This window comes from Branchiostoma lanceolatum, chromosome 4 (assembly GCF_035083965.1).
Source record: "Branchiostoma lanceolatum isolate klBraLanc5 chromosome 4, klBraLanc5.hap2, whole genome shotgun sequence".
NCBI lineage: Eukaryota > Metazoa > Chordata > Leptocardii > Amphioxiformes > Branchiostomatidae > Branchiostoma > Branchiostoma lanceolatum.
Window position 1 is genome coordinate 9343348 of NC_089725.1, and position 19896 is coordinate 9363243.

At 40.0% G+C, this 19896-nt stretch overlaps 1 protein-coding gene across 1 annotated transcript; it reads right to left on the bottom strand.

Annotated features, from left to right (window-relative positions):
- LOC136432466 (proprotein convertase subtilisin/kexin type 7-like) lies at positions 1–19316 on the bottom strand. The gene is made up of 17 exons (XM_066423773.1): positions 19209–19316; positions 13410–14131; positions 12661–12757; positions 11816–11853; positions 11395–11557; positions 10597–10687; positions 9872–9926; positions 9345–9483; positions 8230–8330; positions 7490–7657; positions 6663–6770; positions 5901–6000; positions 5033–5189; positions 4735–4829; positions 4051–4144; positions 3652–3769; positions 1–3286 (listed from the first exon to the last, which is right to left on the bottom strand). The coding sequence occupies exons 2-17, from the start codon at positions 14058–14060 to the stop codon at positions 2606–2608; spliced, it is 2856 nt and encodes a 951-aa protein (XP_066279870.1). The 5' UTR covers positions 14061–14131; positions 19209–19316; the 3' UTR covers positions 1–2605.
- Positions 19317–19896: the final 580 nt, after the last annotated feature.

Below are 19896 nucleotides of genomic sequence, written 5' to 3' on the forward strand. Positions count from 1 at the left end.
TGAAAAGCAATAAGTATGCTTTATTTGTATGCTCATGATTGATTTTGCTATTGCTTGAGCTTCACTTGATTTTTGTGCAATGATAACAGTCAATGGTATGATAGTACAATAGAATTGCTATTACAAACTTGAAAATGAGATGCCATCATATGTAACACGTTAATGAGATTTACATTGTAACAGTTATGTATACAAAAATGGCTTAGTTTAGAAACAATCCACCAGTTTCACTGATTAATTAATCATCGAATAAAATCTATCACCCATTTACTACAGAATCAGTTCAATAATCCTTGATTCAGACTGAATGTAACACATCAATTCTTGAATTACAAATGCATATTCCAAATGCTTATAATACTAGTAGGACACTTTTCTTTGCTATTACCATTGAATATATTCTCCAAGCAGAGGTTTCGATCGGGGGGCCGGAATTTTTGGGAAGCATGGAATATCCCGGCCACTACTATTGATTGAAACCTCTGCTTGGAGAATACCAGTATCCAGTGCAAGTTATGAGCTGGACTGTCCAAGTCACAGCATGTCTCTATAAAAAAAAAATGGCATGTTAGTTATCATTATTGACAAAACTTGGTTTGACAGTATAGTTTTTTTTGATGTATGTAAAGCTAATACAGGTTAACACAACCCTAAATGTGCTCTTTTTTAGAGCACACATCAAACATATATAAGACATTATGAAAGACGAAACAACTAAAACACATATAAGCCGCCATATACGTGTATTACTTATCTCCAAACAGATGTAAGGATCTGGCTTATCCCTGGTGTCTTATGTCTGTTTTTGCAACATTTTATTTTTTTTCTGGCACTGTATTTTTTAGGATTCATCTCAGCCTTACATCTGCTTTGAGTAGTTCAGAACGACTTACTGTAATTCTGGTTTCTTTCACGGTAACTTTATGTTCACCGTTTTCACGGTCACCTCTGTATCGTGAACTTATCATCACCGTGAAAAAAAACCTGTTGTTGTTATTTATGATTCCTTCACACATCCGTTCTGTAAATCACTTTCCGCCACCGTGAAGTTTAAGTTCAGTGAAAATGTCAATTTTCCTTACACCATGAAATTTTGCTACCGTGAAGAAGGAGTGAATTACAGTATTTCTTGAAAGTAAGAAGGCAAACCGACAAAACTACAATACTAGTAAAGAGCACTAAATGTTGCAAAAACAGATTCAGAATGACTGAGATCCTTACATCTGCTTGGAGATTATACTTTACATCATGTATGAGATAGTGACACAAGAGGTAGTACAGGCATCAGAGTGTACATGTACAAAGCAGTCATGGAGGCATCATGATTATTAATAACACTGCACTATATCTACCAACTACCTTGCAACAAGTCCAACACATTATTGCTAAACATATCCCTTTAGCAGCTCATAAACACACAAAAATGTATTACGTAAATTTTTGCAGTCATCTCACTTATTGTATTATAGCTTATTGCACTTTTCTCTACAAATTCAATTCACATCATGATAAAATTTTGTGTTCACTTATGTTAAGTAAAGGACATATATCACCATTGCACCACTTAATCATAACTAGAGCTAGATATTTCTATAGTTTTTCTTTAACTTCTCCTTCTCTTTCATGGATCATGATTTTAGGGGAAACGGGCATTCAAAAAAGGCCCACTTTGAATTCCCTCCATCTTTTCTCTGTTCTTACTTTGAGAAATCATATCTGTGGCCAGTTTTGGTCAGACTGTGTTAGTTTCCTGGCAGTAAGACAAGAGGTGTGTATTTACAAATCTAGACAGAAAGTAACATTGGAGTTTGTTGTGTTTAGTGATGCAATATTACATCTTTTGGAGATGGCACATCTTTTGGAGATGGCAGAGTCAGTTGGCATATAATCAGCTGTAATGCTTTAAAATGCTGGAGTTGAATGCTAGCTATCTCAACAAAAGACATATACATGTAGATAATTGTATAGAGGAGCTCTGGAAGATTGAAATACTAGTACTGTTTGCTAAGTGTATTTAAAGCCATTGTTCATGACTATTTTTAAATATGGCAGACCATTTCCTGTCCATACCCTGGTACCAAAAAAAGAGCTAGATATGAGCTGTCATGATCGTGGTTAAAATGACTTTTGCTGTTTTACGTCATCTTACTCAGCACATTAGGTCAAATACTGTCACAATAGATATAAATCAAAAATATCTACTAAAGGTCTTTGATCAAAAAGGCATTGTTAATAGTGATAGCTACTATTATTTAAGTCAAAACAGATCTTCTATGCTTGACGACATTTCCATGACAAAGTTTTAAAATTGCTGTGGCAATCCTGCAAAACTTTGTACTAAAAACTAGTATGTCACGGTAAACCCAAATCAATCAGAATCTAAATAACGTGTTGCAAAGACCACAACACCAGGAGCAGCAGTGAGTGAGATGAGTCTCCTTAAAGCCTGTTTTCTTCTGAATGGGAAGCATCTCAGTTGGGAAGACATTAGCAGAAATCTTGGAATGCAGTCAAGTACCACTTATCCCTGACTGGTGTACAAAACTATTGGCACTCGCTATAAAGACATCTCGGTAGAAATATTGCTTGTGGAAGACTTTTGGAATCAGAGAGATTGTCTGGCACTTTGTTCTGAACAACTGGCATCTTCTTCTATTGGGCCTGAAGTCCTACTGTGCTCTTGTAGATCGACTGTGATTTGTTCAGATACTGGAAGCACACATTGGTCTGCCAAGTCATCCAGCTGAGTTATACCATCAGAAATTTCTTGATCCACAGCTAGCAGGGGCTGTACCTCCCAGTCTTTCTCACTGGACTCTAACTCCAGTACAACAGAACTTTGGTTACCTTGACACGACACATTAAGTACATCCTCGTCTCTTGCGGACCACATCTCGTTCTGATATGTCTCAGATGTGGGAGACGTCAGACCGGAATCTTCTGTGGTGCTACCTGGAAGCTCTTGGATCTGAACATCGCATCGAGAAGATAAAAGAGGCCGCCTTTCTAGTGCCGGACTGTTGTCGGCCGTGTCGTTGCTAACTACTGACTCTTCTGTGTTAGCTGTGTCTTTTGGTACTGTGTCTGTGAGTGGCAGAGTTTGCATAGGTATTTCCTCGGCTGTGTCCTGCTGAGGTATGAGGCGGTCGGTCTCGCGAGGACCCCCCTCTGGAGCAGGATTGATTGGAGGAGGGACGCCCTCCTTATCTTCCTTGTTGAGGAAGGCTTGTTCCACGGTGTAGTACAGGGCTAGTAGTACAGTCATGCCACCGGTCAGCACCAGGATCTAACAAGGAATAAGCAACACCATGTATTTTCCGTATCTTATGATAATTACATATGATTGTTCGGTTTCTTCGGCCTTTCTGTTATGTGATGTATTGATGTACTAAATGTATAGACCAGAGGAAGAAAAGCTGAAATGTCAACTTGAAGCTAATTGTGGATCTAAATTAAGTAAAAATCAAGTTTTTGAGATTTGAATTTAAGAAATAAACTTTGAGGCTGTTGCATAGAAAATTGTGACCTCTTTACCGCAGACTTAAAACCACCAGAAACACTCCAATTTCTCCCTCCTGCAAAATTAAATCTTTACAAACATTTCCTCTTGTACAGTATTAGTAAGTCATTGTTGAAAAGGGTTTTGTTTACCTTGAGTGTCTTCACTCTTATTGCTTTAGTCTCATCATATGCTGGTGGTTCGGGAGGGGGGCACGGGGCCGAGTGGTTGGAGTTGAGGAACCTACCGTCCATGGCATCTTCAACCATCCTAAATCAAAACAATGAATAAGCGGTTGGAAAAAATATTTGACTAGGGAATTGTTTGTACCTATAACAAACACCAGCTATAGGTACATGTATTGATGAGATCATACATTTTTGAAACCAAATGTGAGTGAGTTTCTGATTGACTGAATTTCAAGCACACAACAAGACAAACAAACAAACTGAAAACTATACCTTCATTTTCACGGAAGTAAAAATTTAAGACAACTTTCACTCGCTCAAAATTGTTCTACTAGAAAATAGGATAAGAAGGCAGACACTTACTCCCTTCTGGCCTGTATGTTTGCTGGTGTGAGGGACGACCCATACAGAGTCAGCTTCCAGTGCTCCAGCTTCCCCCACCCCTCACCTGGATTTCCTGGGTAAAGGGGGTAGTACAGTTGTACGTTAGTTAAAAAAAGTGCCCATCCCCGTTTCATAGCCCTGGGCCACATTGTTGTACAATCACTGCAGCAGGGGGCTAGTCCACTGGCAGTGGAGTGTGTTTAACTTCCATACCGATTCATAAGTATGTACCATTTTTATATTAAAAGTCTTTGGTATGACTCAATGCGCCTCTTGTCCAGAGGTGTCCTACCCGGGAGTTGAACTCGGGCCTTCTGGTTCCAAGGAATCAGAACCAGATGTGGTAACAGTTGTACGTTGAAAAGCACTAAATGGCTACGCTCAGGTTGTGGCATTCCATTGGTCTAGCAAAAGTTGCCTATCACAGAAAGTCACACTAACAACTATCAAGTTTTGCAGCTGGCAATAAGACACAAGGATCCAGTTTTCACATAAGGATCGAGCAATTTGCTATGCAAATTTAGATTTTATGCAATCAAATTTCTTTGACAATAAAGATTTTACCAAGTAAAAGTATCCAAGTACCAAAGACTGCATCTTTTTTTATGTATGGAAGAACTATACTACAAATATGATAAAAAATAATGAATAGAAGATTGTTACCATGGTCAGTGATGAGGAGTTCCCATATCCCCACTGCTGCCTCCCCCCAGCACCGTACTGTAGAGAAGGTCCACTCCTTGATACCATCTTTCGATCTGGAGAAGACAGAAAACAAGAAACAAAGTTTGTTGTAGCAGATTTCATAGAATCAGTAGGTTGGGATTCTGGGTCACCCTACTCTTCTCGAAAAGTGTGTTGTGTGCTTTTATGTGCAGAGGTTTGACACTTAATCATACACAGAGCCGCCAGCTTTACTTCACCATCCGAAATGACCATTCATCCCAAATCTGACACTCACTTGTCCTTGGGTCGGGCGGCTGCAATGACAGACTTGGTGCCGCTGGGACAGACCAGCTTCAGCTCCAGGTTGCCACGGGAACTGTGAGAGACGGACACTGTCACCAGAACGTACTCCAGGCTGTACAGGAAGTGGATGTCCGCATCTCGTTTAGTCACTGAAGATAAAGAAAATGAAAAGTGTTAAGATTTTGAGGCATAATGCCAAACATTGATAGCTAAACAAAACAGTAAAGCCCCACTGTCAACAAGCTTTAGCTGTATTTGTTGATCGCCAGAAAGCCATTGAATTTAAAGATCGCTTGAGACTCAAGCATATTTTTCACCTGAAAATCTACCCCATTACATAGGACAGCGCTCGAGAACCTACGAACATTGCCCGGCCTCAAAAATATTGCGCATTGGTCAAAAGAACACCGAGTGTATCACTACTGAAAATATCATTTGGAGCTTGCAGTCTCGTCGGCCAATCAAATTTCCAGTTGTGTGACTGGGGCATTTAATTGGTTACAATAAAGAAATTAAAAGTGTTACAATTCTGAATGCAAGATAAAGTAAACTAAGCAACATCAAAAACCCTAAATGATAAACTCAAAACATAGTTATGTTCTTAGTCACTTAACAGAGAACTCATCTTTACGATAAAATGCCTTTCAGTCTTTAATCAACACTAACTATAATTGCAATTTTATATGACATGTATTCTTTACACTACAAAGACAACCTTTCCAATCCAATCCAACATCAACATTACCAACAATTGACAGTAATGTGCTTTTACTACTGTAACAATAAAGTCTCAGGATTCACCACTTGAACAAGTTGAAGTAAGAAGAGTTATTAGTATCCAGTCTTGTTCTGAAACTCACCATTGTAGAAGAACTTGACAGTGTGACCCCCTGTGAAGACATAGTCCTCGTGCAAGGTGGGAGAGTTCAGCGACATCAACCACGACACTGGTTCCCAAACCTGGGGTACAATAAAACAAAATAACAGACATTTCAGTTCAACTTTGTGATTCATCCCATGGTTGTAAAAAAAGGGGGGGGGGGGGAGACAGAATTGCATAGAAGATCTCCTTCAGAGAATGGATGAAGACAAATAGCCCAGAAAGATCATCACAATGACTGTGGAAGAACAAAATCCACATAGAAGATGGATTAACGACATAAAGAAAGACTTCCACCCTCTCAACCTGCAAAGTGTTATTAACCCACAGGACAGAGGCACCTGACAGTTTGCCATCAAGCCAACACATCTATGTTTAAGCACCACTAATGCTTGTGAGATTGGGAACAACAGACAATAAACTGCATAGCGAGTGAGTTTGAGTAGTGATTGAAAAAGAAATTTGTTATAGATAGGAACAATAGCCCAACGTTATCACTCAAGTGCGTCCCTTGGATTATCCAATACTGTAATTCACTTTATCTTCACGGTAGCAAAATTTCACGGTGTAAGGAAAATGGACATTTTCTCTGAACTTAAACTTCACGATGGTGCCAAGTGATTGGAATCATAAATGATTACAACAGGTTTTTCACGGTCATGATAAGTTCACGGTACAGAGGTGACTGTGAAAAGAATGAACATAAAGTTACAGTGAAAGAAACAAGAATTACAGTACATACCTTTGCAGCATTGACCAACCTCCAGGCATCCATGAGACCGAAGCCGTGCTGATGACTGTGGTAGAAACCTGCAGCGTTCACAGTCCACTCCGAGCTCTGATGGTTAATCTGGAATTTGGACAACGTGAATTTTGTAACCACTTCTTTATTCTTATTCTTCTCACTCTCAGTCAAGCTTGCCTTGATGATATTTCTGACTTAGACAAAAGAGATGCTGATGCAGTTCGATAAAAAAATTTAAACCACACAAACTGGTTTCGTCAGAGGTTGGATTCTGCTCACAAAATGTTTACCGGTATATCATTGTGCATGTCTGTAAAGGATAGAACACATTCGAACAACATTCCCCAAACCCTGACTGATGCACTACTAAAACTGCCTTTCTTATTTTTCTTGTTTCCTTCTATACACAGAAAATCTTCCTTAAAAGAAGAAACTTTCTGTGTTTAAGAAAAACATTTTGTCCAAAAGTTAAGTAATTTTTTCGTACAAAATTTTTCTTGAAGTAAGCTTTTTCAAGAAAGAAGAGAGAAAAATTCTAATATTTTCTTAAACATAACAAGAAAAATAATCTTGAAGTCAATAAAACCAAGAAATTTGGACTTGAATTTCTATCAATTCTTGAGGGTGAAAATCTTCTTGACTTCCTTGCTGTGAGAATTTCCATGGGAAGAATCAGACTAATTCTTCAATTTTTCTTTCTTATTCATTCTTGAAATTCTTACCGTAATAGAAGAAAATTGGTCTACGAGTTAAGAAAAAGAAGAAAAGCAAGAAAAAATATTTTTGGTAGTGTGACAGTAAGTGAGTAAGTAAGACAACCTTACCATTTTGGCGGTGAGGACGATGATGTGCTGCACGTCTCTCCAGGTGAGACAGGGTCGCACCTGCAGCATGAGGGCCACCATGCCTGCTGCCAGAGGCGCAGCTGCAGACGTACCGGAGTGACCTGTGGTACAACCTGTACCCTTCCCCATCTGCCAGTCTGTCGTCACCTGTCGCACAACATGACTTAATTCAATATAAAAAATCTCCCAAACTCATGTCTTGTCATCATCATAATCAGTCGACGTGCTTACGCACCATCAGGGTTATACCGCCCCTTACGGGGTGACATAGCCTTTCGTTGGCTGATACAAGACGGAGATGCGCCAGGTCTCCCGTCCAGGTGAATGATGTAAATCACTGTATGGCTGATACGAGACGGAGGTTTGCCAGCCCTCCATCCAGGTGATTTGTAGTGAATCACCAACTCCAGACAGAAGGATTTGGACCATCGCACACTAGGGCATGCCCCTAATCTTTTTCGAAAGGTGTGGTGGGTTCTTTTACGTGCGTGAGGTGTGAACCTCCCGAAACATGGGACCTCCATCTAACATGCTATCCGAGGGACGTCATCAGATTGATCTAGTAGAATCACCGATTGTACTGTTTGAATCGCTGATTGCACTGGCATAGATGTTGATGGCGATGTCTGTCAACGAAGACACTGATCGCAATTTCTATCAGAAGAATCTCTGATTCTGCCAGATCATGATCTTTACCCTAACACAACCAATTATCTTACAATGCCCTTGTGGAAGGCGTCCCCACTGCTGAAGGTCACAGCTAACATGGAAGAGCAGGATTCTGCGTAGTAAGGGATCCCACCGGTCTCATCTACTGCACCTGTATCGGGGAGGAAGACTGGATGTCAATGTGTTGTATCATAAATGTTGACATAATCTGAGTACTGTAAATGTAGAAATGTTCGCGGGGATTTAATTTCGCTGCAGGGAGAAAATGGACTGTGGTTTTGAGTTTGCGTTTGAAACGATAATAGCATCACAGTCACACAACGGAACGGCTTTTTGCGGTGGTTTTAAGTTTACGGTAGAGAGTTCACCGCAAAAGCCGCAAACACAAAACCACCGCAAACATTTCTGTATTTACAGCATGATGCAGTTGTAAAAGTACTGCAAATGCATTCAAGTGTCCGGTGGTTTTATGTTTGCTGCAAACTCAAAAACCACAGCGAAAAGTTTTGTTATCTTCTGCCTGCCTACCCCCTTGTCTCACATTGTACAGTATCATGATTTGTCTGTCTGTCGTAGCATGGGATATTGTTTTGCCAACCAAAAGATCTGCTTGAAAATAAGTTTCCAACCATAAAGGCACACGTGTTTCCATTTACTGCTACAGTAGCAGTATGTGACTATAGCACTATTTCGAACACTCAATTTTCTCCTGCAAATTCCGACGCACCACAAACATATATGCATTTATAGTATTTAGCAAATGGCTGCTTCTAATTTTTGAAAAAAACTTTTTTTTCAAATGGTGTCATCTTAGAATAGTTTCATAAGGTTGGTAAGTTGCTGGATGACAAAGTTCTCTTTACACAACCAAGTGTTTTTACCTAAGCTGACATTTCGGGGACTGTCACCTTCTTCAGGGTGATACTGACTGGTTCTACTTTGCACTACAGACAGATAGGACAACAGAATGCATTCTTTAGATTTAATTGGCTACACGGATGGTAAACATTTAGCAGCGGCACAAAGTACAACCAGTTACTACCTCCCTGACAAAGGTGACAGACAGTCACCAAAATCTCGGCTTAGGTAAAAACATTTGGTTGTCTATAAAGATATTTATCATCCTAGTTTAAACTTGTGAACTAGATACAGGTAAACCATGTACCGATTGTGACTGTGTAGATGGAGTTTGCATAGCCGTCATAGTTACAGTTGTCCCCAGCACTGCCGCCGTTGCCACTAGCAACGACAAAGATGGAGCCATATCCCTGTCTGCCCCCCGTCACACCATACAGCAGAGCTTTCTGTGGAATGGGAAACAAACCATGTAATAAATGAACATAGCTTAATAACAGTGTCAATCATAAAATATTGTTGTTCACCTTGTAATGTTTAGTGGAACACAGGTCAGAAAGTTTCCTTGCTGTTTCCGAAGCAGGGCATATTTTTACAGGGAGGGGTTGTTAGCACTCCCTGTTAATGTGCTCGAGGCACCTCTTCAAACGCGGGACCCCCATTTTACGTTCCTTCCAAAAGACGACTGCAGCCCCAGCCAAGATGTCCTAACCCAAGTTACCAACTAATTGGAGCCAGAAGCTCAACTGTGAGGCTGCTACCAGTTGAGCTACAGAGACATCCCTAATCATAAAAGATACTGATGCCTCAAAGAAGAAAAGAAGCAAAGGAACTCACCCTTGCCAGGTAGTGTGGGCCGTCAATTGTTTTTCCATCATCATCTGGACCCCAGCTGTGAATAAAGCACAGAAGAAAATACTTGTATGTCAACTCAATAAACTCTGAACCAATTTTGTTGCACAAAACCTGAACAAGAGTAAAGTAAAGAGATTGATTGTATTGTCCCAGAATGTATTGTGCATGTGCAAGACTCCGGGCAATCAGCTAGACTGGTGTTATTGTTTGTATTTATGAATAATCAGTTGCAAAGTCAACTGTCAATAATATCTAGGCAATCCTTGATCAGTATGGTACCTCAGTTGTAATGTGCTATCAAGCATGTACAGGAGTTGTTGACTTGAAGTTGTAATAGAATTCAAGCGGAAGAATTCATAATGATTTCTGAACATTGGATGTTTGGTCGCATCAGAATTTTGTCTATTGCATACAATATATTTTCCTACACAACATTTGATAGATGGTACCTTGAATGCAGAAATGATCGTAGAGATTTAATTTCGGGGTAGGGAGAGCATGGAGTGTTCGCGGTGGTTTTGAGTTTGTGTTTTAAACAATAGTAGCTCTATAGTCACACAATTGAACCGCTTTTTGCGATGGTTTTAAGTTCATGGTAAAGAGTTCACTGCAAAAACCTTGAACATAAAACCACCGCGAACATTTCTGCATGTACCGTATATCATCCTTATATACGTTCTTTCAAAGTGCTATCAATATCCCCATACCTGCAGCTGTAGACATCGTTGATGTGCATGTTCTTGTTAAATGCTGCAGCCTCCAGGTTGTCAGTCATGGGTCCATCCAGGATCTTAATACCTGCAACAGCACAGACAGAAGAGTTTGTACACACTAGTAATCAAAAACATGCAGCAAGGAGTACTCTCAAAACAGAGGAGGGGTTGCCGCTAGTTTTTGACATGTTTTTAGGCGTTTTTGTCGGACTCTATACTTTGTCATGTTTTTTTTCTCTCTATAAACCCTTATAGAGAAAAAGAAACACATGACAAAGTAGAAAGTCTGACAAAAACGCCTAAAAACACGTCAAAAACCAGCCGGAACCCCTCCTCTGCTTGGAGAGTAGCAAGGAGGAGGTCAAAGACATTTTATAGGAATGCAAGCTCCATTGCTAAAAGTTCTGTCTGTACAATTCTGATGGTGCAATTCTAGGAAAGCACAAGCGGTTAGGACATATATCAACAAAACATCATGTGTTAGAAATACAGATACACTGTCAGATGAAATATTGGTGGCACATAGGGCAGTAAGTTTCCTTACTGTTTCAGTAGCAGGGTATATTTCTACAGGGAGGGGTTGCTAGCTCGTCCCCTTCTATGTGCTGGTGGCACCTCCTTGAACACCATTTTACATCCCTTCCTAAAGACGAGCGCAGCCCCAACCGAGATGCCCTTCCAGGATTGAACCGGGGTCTCCCAGTTACCAACTAATTGGAACCAGGAGCTCAACTGTGAGGCTGCTAACAGTCGAGCTATAGGGAGATCCCTTAAAGATAGAGGTGTCTTTACCTGAAATTTTTGCGTGGAAGGCCACGCCCACAGCACACACGGAGTTGGCCACGGCTGCTATCTCCCCAGCACACCTCGTTCCATGGTGGTTCTGTCCCTTCGTGTCAAACTCAGGCATAGGGTCAGGGTCATTGGAGTTCAAGTCAAAACTGCCTTCTGGACTCTGAATAAGGAAAGAAGAAAGGCACACATTCTAGTGTCGTTTTTGGTTTAACTTGTGAGAATTGTGATATTTTGGGAAATATTTTCTGCTGTTTTACTTTTAGGGAAAGTGATATTTGTGTGACTGCATCCAGAACTGGTTTATCTTTTTATTTGAATGTTTCACAATGTGAAAGGGCAAAACAGTTGCATAAGCACCTTTATGAGTTATCACATGTACCATAGTTATGAATTTTGACAAGTTCATACAAAGACTTACATAATTGTCCTGTAAATCTGGGTTTGTCCACTCAATACCTAATGGAGAAAAACAGATATACGATTAACGAACAAAACCATTCCGATATATCTTTTTATAAGGTAACATACAAATAGCATCAAATCAAAAGCTTGCATTCATTTCAAAGAGAACGACATCATACAATTTGCCATTGTAACTAGAAACATTGTGTACTGGAAATACATAATTCTGGTACTAATGCACAATGTAAGTAGGTATAAAACTTTTGTTAGCCTTAGGTGTCATTTCGGCACATGAAAAAGCCAATACACTTATCAAAAACAGTTGGGGTGACCTGGTGTACTTGGAAAAAAAAAGCCATTGTAACGCAACATTGCACTACTGGCTACTTGAAAGGACATCATGTTTCATTCCAATTGAGGATGACAAAAGAAGATGAAGGAAAAACTGAGATATTTGGAAGGTATAAAGGGGCCCAAAGCAATATTAGGGCCCGAAAATAGGATTAAGAAGGTCAATTCATTTAGTCATTTCTATACATGATTTAGTTCAAACAACACTATCACAATGTATATTATGCAAAAATATGATGTCGTTGTGATGTGAGAACTCACTGAAAATCGTCGCTGTTTTTTTTTTTTAGGATCGAGAAAACAAGGGGATCATCGTACGGCACATGTTTGCATGATTTCAAAATGCTCAAAGTATGAAGTTATTATGCAAGTGAGCTAAACTTTGTTAGTAAATGTCACTACTATTAAGACTTAAGCATTTTTTCTATTTCCATTTTTTTGGGCCCTAATATTGCCTTGGGCCCCTTTAAAATAAATAAAGAAGACCGTATCAGCAAATTCTATTAGTACCATCATCGATGACAGCCACAGTGACCCCTGACCCAGTGATGTTCTTCTTCCACACATTCAGCACGTTCACGTCCATTCCAGAATTGTCCCTGTTGTGCTGCAGGCAAAAACAAGAAATTTGTACCCATTCTTTAGAATCTAAAGACGATAAAAGAAGTAATGTATGTGACCACACATAGATGATTAGTCACAGGGTTATTTGAGATGCCAATGCAATGATCTACAACTATATCATCAACATAAGAAAAAAATCTAAAGCTTTTAGATTCATATACTTGAGAGCAACATAAAGAACCTCTATCCACGCAATTCTTTCGTGAATAATGTCATCAGGTCTGTAAGTTACTGGATAACAAAGTTCTTTGTACACTTGGCTGTGTACAAAGAACTTAAATGTTATCCAAGATTTTCATTGTAACAAGTTGGACAGCAGCTAGAGCTAATTGATACAGCTGAATTAGAAGCCAATTTAGGGCTGTCTCCAGCTTTGAATTTTTTTTCCATCCCACTCATTGTTTGGGAGCCACATGTTGTTAATTTTCATTGTTAAATTTGTCATTTTAAGCTTTGAAAAATACATTTTCATCACTTTCATGTCATGAAGTTTAGATTCTTGGATGATTGGGGTGAAATTTTTGTCCGTCCCAACAAGCAAATTTCCGTCCTGGGACGGAGGGACACATCCTAGAGACCGCTCTGAAGTTGATACTGTACTTATAATAGTCACCACCATCCAGTGCAGTACTTACTAAATGCCATTGTAGTGAGTAGTATGGGTCCTGAAACTTCAGCTTGATGTCTCTCTTGACTCTCCTGTGGATGAACTGTTGTTCCGACCACTCCACACACGGATGTCTGCGTAACGCAGTCGTGATCCCTCGACCGTGTCCCATCTTATGTTCCAAAATCTCCATCGTCTTGTGGTACTCTTCGTGCACTAGGAGAAAATGGTCTTCCAGCAACCCTACCTGTCCTAAGTTCTGAAGGGACAGCTCGTTTGATATATGGTCTGCTAACTGGTGTTGGTCGTAAAAACCTTCTTTACAGTTGGGCTTTAGCCTGACGGCCCACGACCATGTCCACTGGTTTCTACTGGTAGTTTCTCCTTGTGCGGAAGACGTAAATCTGAGCGGTTCTGTCCTTCTATATGCAACGGGAGCAATTTTCAATACACCGCCCCCCTTTCCTGAGTAACTAGAGGTGCTATCTGCTTGTAGTTCTTTTGGTACTTGAGAACGAGTCATATTGCTTTGTTGGAGCGAATCCTGAGTGGGTAGGCACTGGACTAAATTTAGACAGCTCAAAATAAGTAAAACAAGGCAAAGACCAATCATGTTTACAAAAGAACAACGTGAGGAAAAATAAGAGTCTTTTGTAAAAAAGGGATGGAAAGACCACATGGTTGTCACAGACACATTCGGATGCTCTAGCACTGTTGCTGAGCTGCATCACTGCACTACTGTGATGACACCTGCAGAAGAGAACAAGAAACACAATGGTCAGGTATAGAACAATATGTGTTATCAAGGACATTATATAGAGAAGCATCAACTCTGAAAGATATTTTAACTATACTATAGGAAGGTCTTGATATGCCACCTTTATACTGGTTTGGTTGATATTATGTCCATACTTTAGGGCATCACTCCTTTGCTCATAGAACGATAAATCTTGAAACTTCTGTGGTGGTTTTATTTTTGTGGTGACCTTTCCAACAACTATACAATGTCATTCAATTCAAAATGGAGCTGATATAGTAAATTGATGTATCAATGTTGGGGCAACAAAACACTAAAAAGGATATCTAATTTCAAATTCAATTATTTTGGACATATTTTTCCATCTTTTAGTATCATACCAGTTTAAGAGATGCCCCATTTTTAATTGGACAAAAAATTGCTTCATGTACTAGAAAAAATGGAAGTCATTCATATTGCATAATTTTATTGTTTCTTATCTTATCTCATCATATCCAAGTAACACAACACAACACAAACTTGCACCCATATAAAAGTAAGAGCAAAGTTCAGAAATTGGGCTAATAACATAATCAATGGGTGCCATATGGCACAAAACAAAAGAGTTATCAACCAAAAGACCTTTTTGTCCAACTATGGCCAAGGCAGCTGTAGTAAGGAAATGGAACATCTGGAACACTGCGTGAAGTTACCTGTTCTACTAGCTAACCTGTTAACCTTTAGTTATCTAATCTATGAGGTGCTCAACTAAGTATGAGGTACCAAAATGGTTATCTGGAAGGGCTTGAGTGACAAAGGTCAAGTGTAGCTCTTCAGTTGCAATAATCAAACAGCAACAAGCAGCACACCACTGACAACACTGCAATATGATATTAGGCAAGCTATTGCACAGAAAAGAACACCCAGTCTGACATGTTTTACATGGCTATCTGCGCCATAACATTGAACCCTCTGAGTTATTGAAATCATGAGAGATCTAATTCGAATCCAATAGATGAAATTGATGTTGGTTTAATCATCAGTTGCTCTCTGGCAACAAAACTAAGGAGCATTTGTAAGGACTTAATTTCTTAAGGTGAATAAGCTGGGTACTGCCGTTGTACTAAATAATGTTAACTTCCCATCCTTATCTGTTCCAGGATAAAGGCGTCCCCAAACAACCATCAATTAGGTTTTGCTTCCCAACATCAAACCTCTCATGTATATTCCTTTGTTCATTCAGGCCCTTGTAGTGCCTAGTGGCACATATAAAGTGAGCAAGTTAACTTGTTGTCTCATTTATTTACATTAGCAGGGTATATTTTTACAGGGAGGGTTTACTAGCACTTCCCCTTTACCGTGTTTGCGGCACCTCCCTGAACACCTGACCCCCATTTTACGTCCCTTCCAAAAGACAGGTGCAGCCCCAACCGAGATGATTTGCCCAGGATTGACCTGGGGTCTCCCAGTTACCAACTAATTGGAACCAGGAGCTCAACTGTGAGGCTGCTATATACAGTAGAATCCGCTTAACTGCACCACCTATTTGTCAGCGTTTTAGGTGCAATTATCCGGCTGGTGCGATAATGCGAAATGCCCAGCTGGACCGCACCACCATGGGCGAGAGCGTGTATTGTTAGTCAGAAACACTAGTGCAAAGAAAACAGACGAAATTATTCAGTTATTAACTTTAACTATAACTACGAACCTGTTTCCATTTTGAATTCTTTCATTTTTCCATGCGATCTACCGCATTACAACACACGTAGTGTTATAGGGGAGGCATTATGAAACATCGTCATGCCGATCATGGGATAACAGTTTCTGTGTTACACTACGTAGAGTGCAGTTGTCGATTTACGTAAATCATGTACCGCCATGAAACTATGAATTGAAACTAAAACTTGGTTACTGATTACGGGTGACCCGCCCGGGACCTCCCATACGATTCCTATCAACGTAACTGTCAATGGAGACCGGCTTCTTTTGCTACTCAAAACAGTTTTGAACATATTGGCGGTATTGCGCCTTGACACCGGCAGGTATCGGCTCATTTGTACCGCGTTTGCCGATTTGAGCGCATCTTTTCAGTTAACTTGTCGAGGATTTTTGAAAAAAATTGGTGCAGTTATCCGGCATTGGTGACCATGCGTGGTGCAGATATGCGGAGTCACTAACAATGCAGTGGATGGGAACCGGTCTGGGATTTGGGGATTCGGTGCAATTAAATGGAAGGTGCGTTTATCCAAGGTGCAATTAAGTGGCTTCGTCTGTACTATAATATAGTACAATGAAGCAAGTCCATGTGAAGGCATCCACATTTGTTACCTCCTCCAGGTGACTACACAAGAACTACCAGTGTCTGAGGAATGTAGAAAACATTAGGGTTGCCCACCTTAAGTCAACATAAGCTATAGCAAGGTTCACCTTAATGTTTTAAACATTGAACGGTCCAGCTGGCAATCCTTGTCTACAATATCTTTGGTGCTAGGATACACAACAAGTGGTGAGTCATTTACACTGGCAACATTGACCTTCAGGGTAATTTGCATGTTGGAAGCTGGATACACATACTAAAAAGTATACTATTAGGGTTATTCCAACTAGTATTGACAGTCTATGAAGGGGTGAAGTAGATAATACTTTTTTCCTTACAGATTACAACAGTTTGGCAACTTGGAACACTGTGGTATGGCAAAATTGTTCCAGTTCCAGTCAGGTATCAAATATAAATTAAATGTAAGAAAGGAGGATACAAATTTCACATAACTGCACTCGCTGAATGGCTGCAATTGATTAGCTTTACTTATGATATGAGAATGCACACTAAATTCTCTAATAGCAAGATAGATCATGTTTGATATTCGAATGGCCGGTCCCATTCAGAATAATTAAATTAAACCAACAATGATGAGAGATTCTCCACACTGCCCTCGTTACATGTACATAGTACCAAGGACATTGTATTGAGATAATGTCCTTGATAGTACACATGACGTTCAATTTTCGTAGCTGATCCAAATCAGTCAACCGGAGTTTAAGTCATTCATTCACATCCACTGGAGAAAAAGAGCTTTGCAGTAGGGTGCCAGGTAGTTTGTTGATACCAGAAATTTTAAGAAGGTGTAATGTACGGTGGTCTTTATGCTGTGCTTTTGACCTTTGAATGGCCTTCAAGAACCTAACAATGGTCTGTCTGGTCTTTCAAAGATGTCTTTTGTATTTGACAAGCACACAGCCTTCAACAAAAAGTACAACATGCCTGTATGGTTACAAGACTTTTCGCCCCCTGACCCGTTCGTCCCCGGGTCCTTTCGTCCCCGTCATGGACATTTCGTTCTAGGATGACGCTTGTCTCTCAATTACAGAGTACTCAATTTTCATCATAACATCTCAAAAAACCTTCAGTGTTGCTTTCTCAAGTCTTTCACGTTGGAAAACCGACACTAACATGACTAAAGTGACGCGCGAGCGGCGAGGGACATCATCATGTCGCCGCCGCCGCGCCCGCCATCTTGGATGTTTACGCATGTTGCAAATCGCTCGTGGGCGCCTTTTACGGAGTTTGTGTGAGTAAATGAGCTGACTGAAATGAAATTTTGACAAGAAAATTGACTGTATGGGACTGTATTTTGAAAAACGCTGCCCACGACCGACTGGAAGTGTATCGCGATCGAAGTATGACTCGTCTGGAAACGGCAAGTACTTCGCCGGCTTAGACTAGTTAGAGTTTAGCTGCCGGAAAATACTTTTAAAGTAATATCTAAATGAATATGAATAATACGTGATAAAATAACTAGTCATTTAGGGTTTAAATGTTGTTAAATGGGAGGACGAAATGTCCATGATGAGGACGAAAGGACCAGGGGACGAACGGGTCAGGGGGCGAAAAGACCTGTTACCGCCTGTATGGCACTACAAGATAAAAGACCCAGTGCGAAGGTGCAACGCTAAAACAAGTACCAGGACCAGGAAAATATGACCCTACTCTTTTTTTAAAGGTGTGGTGGGTTCTTTAAATCTAATGCGCTTGGGGTGCGGCTCTCTCTAAACACGGGAACTCTGTTTAACGTCCTATCCGAGGGACTTCCTAGGCTAGGTACGCATTCACACCTGAGTGGAGTGAGGAAGGTTGTGTAAAGTGCCTTTCCCAAGGGCACAAGATCTGTTATATGGCAGGGATCAAACCCGGGACCACTTGGTTCTGAACAGAACACTCGGTCTTGGCACCACCCGACCCCACACTATTGGTATTCGCGACCAAGAGCTTGGTCATCGGGATGATTCGCTGCCAACAGGATACCTATCTCTAACCCTAACCTAAACCCTATAACTGTAACGCCAGCATTACAATAGAAATTGCACTGCAAACAGTGATTTGTAGGAACTTTAAAATATAGACAATTCAGATTAAAACGAGATCCAAGGGGAAATGACTTAGGGGCTACAAAGTTGTCCTGATCCCAACAGATGTACAGTTGTAAGCATCTTGTTTAGTATCAAACATTGCTGCTGAGATATAAACATTTTGTAGTTTGCAAGTTTCATCAAGTAATCAACAAGCTGGACATGCAAACGTTTCTGTGAGCGGGGATACAAACAATTACTCATTGCAAATCTGGCTTCTCTTTAACACATATTGCCTTTGTTTATGCTGCATCCCATAACATAAAGACACGATAAACAGGCGACCACATCAACATGCATGCATACATTTTTTGTATGCATGGATACCTGTAGAAAAGATTTTGGATTTTATTCAGTACAACAACTTTGTAATTATACCTATAGAATTAATCCCTGCATTTTCTCATTGGGCACTTTGAATTAATAAAATATCTTCTCATTACCGTATTGCTGAAATTCTGCATGAAATCATAAATATCTATCTGATAAAACTTCGACTGCAACAGAGCAAAACAAGAACAACACGCTCACGGATGTGCCACGAAACATTTGTTGTCTCACCGGCAAAGAGCTCTAAATACAGTTCAGACAATCATTGTTGGAAACAAAAGCTCCCTGCCCCAACCAGACATATTTCCCGACATATGGTATCAATAAAGAGGAGCATTCTTTACGGAAACTAACCTTTCACGTTGTACGGATTCCTGTATATGTATGTTTCCATTCTAAACCGGAAGTTACCGGAAATAGCTTTGTCGTCTACTTCTACGCGCAAGTTGTCATGGGATATTTTGATTATGCCAATTATTCATGGGGGTGTCAAAGACAGTGCTATTTTACATAAAAATAAGTATCAAAGGAATCATAATTTCATCACATGATTGAACAATTATACAATTCAAAATATATCTTAAAACAATATTCATATCCAAAAGTATGTATTGTGTCTAACATAATTATTTTTCTTCGAATCTATAAATGGTATAGTCTGACACTGAACCCACAAATCTCATTCTTTTGTTCGTCTGTTTAGTCTTCTGAGCAAATACTTTAGCCCAAATAACGGAATACTTTGCATGTAAAGGTTAGAATGGAAGAATTCCGTACCCTTCCAATTTCCTAAATGTTTTGTGTACAATTTTGTATATTCATATTGAGCAAAACGTCGCATACAGATTATATAATGATAGTTGTACAGCAGACTACACACACACACACACAGTGATTTTGCATATGTCCATTTTCTTTCAAGCGCCGCCATGCATGTCATGGGACTGCAAAAATCTGTTATAACTCTCTCCAGCAGTCTTGCTGCCTCTCAAGTAAAACTAGAAGTCGTCGCCATAACTTTTGGGAAGTATTTTGCTGTGTA